Raw genomic sequence first — 8,054 nt, forward strand, 5'->3', positions numbered from 1 at the left:
CTTATTTATTTTCATTTTGGATGATCTGTCCATTGGTGAAAGTGGGGTGTTGAAGTCCCCTACTATGAATGTGTTACTGTCGATTTCCCCTTTTATGGCTGCTAGTTTTTGCCTTATGTATTGAGGTGCTCCTATGTTGGGTGCATAAATATTTACAATTGTTATATCTTCTTCTTGGATCGATCCCTTAATCATTATGTAGTGTCCTTCTTTGTCTCTTCTGATAGTCCTTATTTTAAAGTCTATTTTGTCTGATATGAGAATTGCTACTCCAGCTTTCTTTTGGTTTCCATTTGCATGGAATATCTTTTTCCATCCCCTTACTTTCAGTCTGTATGTGTCTCTAGGTCTGAAGTGGGTCTCTTGTAGACAGCATATATATGGGTCTTGTTTTTGTATCCATTCAGCCAATCTGTGTCTTTTGGTGGGAGCATTTAGTCCATTTACATTTAAGGTAATTATCGATATGTATGTTCCTATTCCCATTTTCTAAATTGTTTTGGGTTCGTTATTATAGGACTTTTCCTTCTCTTGTGTTTTTGTCTAGAGAAGTTCCTTTAGCATTTGTTGTAAAGCTGGTTTGGTGGTGCTGAACTCTCTCAGCTTTTGCTTGTCTGTAAAGGTTTTAATTTCTCCATCAAATCTGAATGAGATCCTTGCTGGGTAGAGTAATCTTGGTTGCAGGTTTTTCTCCTTCATCACTTTCAGTATGTCCTGCCACTCCCTTCTGGCTTGTAGAGTTTCTGCTGAAAGATCAGCTGTTAACCTTATGGGGATTCCCTTGTGTGTTATTTGTTGTTTTTCCCTTGCTGCTTTTAATATGCTTTCTTTGTATTTAATTTTTGACAGTTTGATTAATATGTGTCTTGGCGTATTTCTCCTTGGATTTATCCTGTATGGGACTCTCTGTGCTTCCTGGACTTGATTAACTATTTCCTTTCCCATATTAGGGAAGTTTTCAACTATAATCTCTTCAAATATTTTCTCAGTCCCTTTCTTTTTCTCTTCTTCTTCTGGAACCCCTATAATTCGAATGTTGGTGCATTTAATGTTGTCCCAGAGGTCTCTGAGACTGTCCTCAGTTCTTTTCATTCTTTTTTCTTTATTCTGCTCTGCAGTAGTTATTTCCACTATTTTATCTTCCAGGTCACTTATCCGTTCTTCTGCCTCAGTTATTCTGCTATTGATCCCATCTAGAGTATTTTTCATTTCATTTATTGTGTTGTTCATTGTTGTTTGTTTCATCTTTAGTTCTTCTAGGTCCTTGTTAAATGTTTCTTGCATTTTGTCTATTCTATTTCCAAGATTTTGGATCATCTTTACTATCATTATTCTGAATTTTTTTTCAGGTAGACTGCCTATTTCCTCTTCATTTGTTAGGTCTGGTGTGTTTTTATCTTGCTCCTTCATCTGCTCTGTGTTTTTCTGTCTTCTCATTTTACTTATCTTACTGTGTTTTGGGTCTCCTTTTTGCAGGCTGCAGCCTCGTAGTTCCCGTTGTTTTTGGAGTCTGTCCCCAGTGGCTAAGGTTTGTTCAGTGGGTTGTGTAGGCTTCCTGGTGGAGGGGACTAGTGCCTGTGTTCTGGTGGATGAGGCTGGATCTTGTCTTTCTGGTGGGCAGGTCCACGTCTGGTGGTGTGTTTTGGCGTGTCTGTGGACTTATTATGATTTTAGGCAAACTCTCTGCTAATGGGTGGGGTTGTGTTCCTGTCTTGCTAGTTGTTTGGCATAGGATGTCCAGCACTGTAGCTTGCTGGTCATCGAGTGAAGCTGGGTGCTGGTGTTGAGATGGAGAGGGAGATTTTCACCATTTGATATTATGTGGAGCTTGGAGGTCTCTTGTGGACCAGTGTCCTGAAGTTGGCTCTCCCACCTCAGAGGCACAGCACTGACTCCTGACTGCAGCACCAAGAGCCGCTCATCCACATGGCTCAGAATAAAAGGGAGAAAAAGTAGAAAGAAAGAATTAGTAGAAGTAGAAAGAAAGAAAGAAAGGACGAAGGGAGGGAGGGAGGGAGGAACGAAGGAAGGAAGGAGGGAAGGAAGGAAAAAAGAAAGAAAGAAAGAAGATAAGGTAAAATAAAATAAAGTAAGATAAAATATAATAAAGTTATTAAAATTAAAAAATAATTATTAAGGAAAAAAAAACGGACGGATAGAACCCTAGGACAAATGGTGGAAGCAAAGCAATACAGACAAAATCTCACACAGATGCATACACATACACACTCACAAAAAGAGGAAAAGGGAAAAAAATCATAAATCTTGCTCTCAAAGTCCACCTCCTCAATTTGGGATGATTCGTTGTCTATTCATGTATTCCACAGATGCAGGGTATATCAAGTTGGTTGTTGAGCTTTAATCCACTGCTTCTGAGTTTGCTGGGAGAGACTTCCCTTTCTCTTCTTTGTTCTCACAGCTCCCAGGGGCTCAGCTTTGGATTTGACCCCGCCTCTGCGTGTAGGTCGCTGGCGGGCGTCTGTTCTTCGCTCAGACAGGACGGGGTTAAAGGAGCCGCTGATTCGGGGGCTCTGCCTCACTCAGGCCGGGGGGAGGGAGGGGCACGGAGTGCGGGGTGAGCCTGCAGCGGCAGAGGCCAGTGTGACGTTGCACCAGCCTGAGGCGTGCCGTGCGTTTTCCCGGGGGAGGTGTCCCTGGATCCCGGGACGGTGGCAGTGGCGGGCTGCACAGGCTCCCCGGAAGTGGGGTGTGGATAGTAACCTGTGCTCACACACAGGCTTCTTGGTGGCGGCAGCAGCAGCCTTAGCATCTCATGCCCGTCTCTGGGATCCGCGCTTTTAGCCGCAGCTCGCGCCCGTCTCTGGAGTTCCTTTAAGCTGCGCTCTTAATCCCCTCTCCTCGCGCACCAGGAAACAAAGAGGCAAGAAAAAGTCTCTTGCCTCTCCAGCAGGTCCAGACTTTTCCCCGGACTCCCTCCCGGCCAGCCGTGGCGCACTAACTCCCTGCAGGCTGTGTTCACGCTGCCACCCCCAGTCCTCTCCCTGCGCTCCAACCGAAGCCCGAGCCTCAACTCCCAGCCCCGCCCGCCCCGGCGGGTGAGCAGACAAGCCTCTCGGGCTGGTGAGTGCCGGTCGGCCCTTATCCTCTGTGCGGGAATTTCTCCGCTTTGCCCTCCGCACCCGTTTCTGTGCTGTCCTCTGCGACCCTGAAGCTTTCCCTCTCCGCCACCCGCAGTCTCCGCCCGCGAAGGGGCTTCCTAGTGTCTGGAAACCTTTCCTCCTTCACAGCTCCCTCCCACTGGTGCAGGTCCCGTCCCTATCCTTTTGTCTCTGTTTATTCTTTTTTCTTATGCCCTCCCTGGGTACGTGGGGGTTTTCTTGCCTTTTGGGAGGTCTGAGGTCTTCTGCCAGCCTTCAGTAGGTGTTCTGTAGGAGTTGTTCCACGTGTATATGTATTTCTGGTGTATTTGTGGGGAGGAAGGTGATCTCTGCGTCTTACTCTTCCGCCATCTTCCCGGAAGCCCCCCTCTTGAACAACTAGGCTTTAAAATGCTTAGGCCCTGGATTCTACCTCAGCAAGTTTCTGCCTAAAACTCTGTAAGAGAAATTTTTTTCTCCAGTTACTTGATGGACAACATTGTCTTTGTCCGAAATCCAAGAAAAAAAGAAAACATGTACCATAGTTATTAGTTAACATTATTTTTAAACTCTAATTTTCCCTCTTCTTTATAGTATGACTCAGTGGAATCAAGTCCAACAGTTAGAAATAAAATTTTTGGAGCAAGTTGATCAATTCTATGATGACAACTTTCCTATGGAAATTCGGCATCTGTTGGCCCAGTGGATTGAAAATCAAGACTGGTAGGATCAAACATTATTGTATTTTCCCTAGAGGTTGATGCACAAATGCTTTATGCTCTATCCACGTGGATTTATTCTATGGTCCACTTTTGACTCAGTTGATATATTCTTATCAGGTAAAGAACTTTCCTTGAGGATTTGGAAATCTTCCTTAACGGAGGAGAATCATTGTCCTTTCTGGTTTCATCCACTGTAGATGAAAACTAAATGGTTCTTGTGCTTTGTTTTTTATAAGCTAAACTCCAACGATTTCTAAGTATTAAAAAGAAGTAAATCTATTGTTTATATCAATTCTCTATCATAGACTCAATGTAAATATTTTTCTTAACATGTTTTACAAACGTTTTTTAAAGCTCTATCCACCTTGTACAATTAAAAACATATTTTGCTTTAAATAGTTGTCTTAAAATTTTTCTTTTGATAAAATATACATAACATAAAATTTACCATTTTAACCATTTGTTAGGTATACAGTTTAGTGGCATTAAGTATATTCACACTGTTGTGCATCCATCTCCAAAACTTTTTCATCTTCCCAAACTGAAACTGTGTACTTATTAAGTAATAATTCCTCGTTCTCTCCACCCCGGCCCTTGGCAACCATTATTCTGTTTTCTGTCTCTGAATTCAACTAGTCCAGGTACTTCATATAAGTGTAATCACACAATATTCGTTATTTTGTGACTGACATTTTACTTAGCACATTCTTTCAAGGTTCATTCATATGAATAGCATGTATCAGAATTTCCTTCCTTTTTAAGACTGAATAATATTCTATTGTATGTATCTACTACATTTTATTTATTCATCCATCCTTCAGTGAACATCTGAGTTGTTTCCACCTTTCAGCTATTGTGAATAAAGCTGATATAAATGTTGATGTCAAGTATCTACTCAAGTCCCTACTTTCAGTTCTTTTAAGTATCTACCCAGAAGTGAAATTGTATATAACTTTTTGTTTTTAATTTGAGGAATCTCCATACTGTCTTATACAGTGGCTGTACCATTTTCCATTGCCACCAGCAATATATAAGAGTTCCAGTTTTACATCCTCACCAAAACTTATTTTGTGTTTTCAATAATAGCCATCCTAATAAGTGTGAAGTGGTATCTTTTGGTTTGATTTGCATTTCCCTAATGATTAGTGATGTTGAATATACTTTCATGTGTACAATTTAATTTTTAAAAACGAGTAAATGCTTATCACTGCAGGATATATTTATCACTTTAAAATGATTATGGTTAAAAAAAAAGTAGACATTTTACTAAGTTGTTTCCTGCTGTGTAATAGCACTTTTGTTTTTTAGGGAGGCAGCATCTAACAATGAAACCATGGCAACAATTCTTCTTCAAAACTTGTTAATACAACTGGATGAACAGTTAGGTCGCGTTTCCAAAGAGAAAAATCTGCTTTTAATACACAACCTAAAAAGAATTAGGAAAGTCCTTCAGGTGAGAATGCATTCTACTTTTTAAAAATATTTGGATTTACAAGTCCTAAATTTAGCAAAAAAAAAAAAAAATGTAGCCTTATCTTAGTTCCAAACCAGATTTAAGAGGGAAAAAGCTGAATTCTCTTACTATTTTAAATTTTGTGCTCAACTTTCATTACCCAATGTTTGTTTTGCACCAACTTTTGAATCTAAAATACACTACAGGTGGGAGGGTATGTGATTTACATGTGACTGCTTACTAGTTATGATGAAATTGAGAATGTGGAACAGGGATTTGAAGGATGCTATGTTCATGGTTATCTCTCCATCCTCCCTTGCCTTTGTCTCTTATGTAACAATTTAGAGTTGGTATTGTTCTCATTCATAGGTGGAGGCATTATGGTTGTATGTATCCTTCCAGATTTGGCTCAAACTTCACCTCCTTCAAAAGCATTCTGTGGTGCCTCGTAGCTTCCTATTCCAAAAGTTCACCCAGGCAAAGCCCATCTCTCTGTGTTCCCATAACACCTCCAACACATCTGTACCATAGCATTTAGTATATTCTACATTAGTGTTGTTTCTATGTTTTTCTTCTCCCTCAAATTGTGGGTTACTTGAGGCAAGGATGTTATATTCAGCTTTGAATTCCCAGTGCCCACCACACAGCTGGATATATAGTAGGTGTGTAATATTCATTGATTAAAGGGATGAATGAATGAAGTAAGTGAAACAGAGATCTAAAGAATTAAGGGCAGACTAATAATGACCTAAACCCAGAGATGCTTATGAAACAAACTCTGAACATGGACAGCTCTAATATCTACTGAGTGCCTGTACAACGTATTAGAGAACATGAAATATACATATGTCGTTTTTCGGTGAGGCTTCCTTAGAATCTCAAACTTACAATTAATGCATTTTTACAAAAATTTTCCTAGACTATAATAGAAATGTGCTTGATGTTACTAACACTTGTGAGAGGGACATAAGTATTAATTTTTTATTGTTGTTTGAATTGTTGTTTTTAATTGTTGTTTTTATTGTTGTTTGGATTGGATTTTTTTCATCGTTGTTTTACTGTTACCTTTGCCCTTGTAATCCCCTACAAATTTGCAAGACACTTGGCTGGGGTAGGAAATGAACTTGTTGCCAACCAAACAGGATTTTTCACAGTGTAAAGCAAACTATCTATTCCAGAGGTAAGACATTTAACCTTGGCGTCCTTAGTTAGTGCTCTAATCAATAAACCTAAAACAGGGGTTTGGCATACTGCTACCCGCAAGTCAAATGTGGTCGCTGCCTGTTCTTGTACGGTCCACGACTAAGAATGGCTTTTACATTAAGTGGTTGAAAAAGAATAAAAGTAAAATAAATAAGTGGCATGAAAATTATAGGAAATTCAAATTTCTGTATTTTAGTGGAATGCAGCTTGCTTAGTCAGTTACGTATTGACTCTGGCTGCTTTTGCACTGCAGTGGCACTGTTGAGTAGTCGTGACAGAGACTGTATGGCTCCAAAGCCTAAAATAAAAATGTGTATATGTGTATTGTGTGTGTGTGTGCGCGCGTGTGTGTCTGTATTAAGCATATTTATCTGGCCATTTATAGGAAAGGTTGCTGACCCTTGGTCTTTGCTAGAGGGACATGGGTGGGTAAAATAGGTGATGCATGGTCTTTGGAAATTCTGATTCTCAAAATGTGGCCTTGGGCAAGTCACTTAATTTTTCTAAATTCCTATATCTTTTCATGTAAATGAGGATGATTATTATCTACCTTTTGGGATTGTAAGAAAGACTGAAGCTTTTATTTTGGCAAAAAAAAAATAGGCTTTCAAAAAACGGACCTTTTTGTTGATAGGGAAAGTAGCAGGATCTTCTCAGTGTAAATCAAGGGTAAGTGTCCAGCCCATCATTTTTCTGAGTGGAGATAAGATTGTGAGGGAGCCCAAGAACGGGCGGTAATTCCCAGTCACATTTCAGCTCAAGCACAAACGTCTCTGCTTAGGTCATGGGCCTTCCAGCATCTTGTCTCTGTCGACCTTTTCCAATAAACTGCCCCAAGCTCCTCGACATTCCTGCCCCAGAAAAATAGATCTACTCCTTGTTCCTGAGTACAACCAGCTCACTCTTGAATGCCTCTGGGCCTTTGTCCATGACAGTCTCATGGCCAGGAATGCTCTGCCATCTCTCTTCCTCCAGTCCAGCTCCCATTCATCCCTAGAGGAGCTGTGGAGGTCCCAGAGCAGTAAGGAAGCTTTCACCGGTGCTTTACCCCTTATTCTCATTCCTCACGGAGCATATGGGCTGCAAGATAAGCAGTATCTCATCTGTGCTGGATGTGTCTAAGCAGGTCACAAGCTCTTTGAAGTTAAAAGTCTGAGTTCCTTTTGTGACCTTCCTCTTCCCTCCAGTACCCAGCATGGTTCTACTACGAACTAGAGACTCCCAAAACAGTTTGATTGGTTAGGATATTTTGTATTTATTTTTATTTATTTATTTTTGGCCGTGCTGTGAGGCTTGTGGGATCTTAGTTCCCCGACCAGGAATTGAACCCGTGCTCCCTGCAGTGGAAGCTCAGAGTCCTAACCACTGGACCGCCAGGGAATTCCCTGGTTAGGATATTTTGAATGGACAAAAACATTTGCTCTTTCCTTTGATTTATAAACTATACTTATTGGGTATTTATATTAATTCAGAACATTGCCAATTATGTTAAGACAAGTCTTTTTGATAAAACAAGATCCCCCTCCCCTCAAAAGAAAAAAAAAACACCTCCCGCCTAAAGAAAAAAGACACATTTTC

At 40.5% G+C, this 8,054-nt stretch overlaps 1 protein-coding gene across 1 annotated transcript in view; it reads left to right on the top strand.

Moving 5' to 3' along the window:
- The first annotated feature begins 3,693 nt into the window (after positions 1-3,693).
- STAT4 (signal transducer and activator of transcription 4) overlaps positions 3,694-8,054 on the top strand; it is an 84,639-nt gene continuing 80,278 nt past the window's right edge. Inside the window, exons 1-2 of the mRNA XM_007464959.1 lie at positions 3,694-3,821; positions 5,129-5,273. Of these exons, the coding sequence (XP_007465021.1) occupies positions 3,694-3,821; positions 5,129-5,273 (273 nt within the window). The remainder of the gene's footprint in view (positions 3,822-5,128; positions 5,274-8,054) is intronic.

The sequence above is a fragment of the Lipotes vexillifer genome, unplaced genomic scaffold, assembly GCF_000442215.2.
Source record: "Lipotes vexillifer unplaced genomic scaffold, Lipotes_vexillifer_v1.1 scaffold903, whole genome shotgun sequence".
Taxonomy (NCBI): Eukaryota; Metazoa; Chordata; class Mammalia; order Artiodactyla; family Lipotidae; genus Lipotes; species Lipotes vexillifer.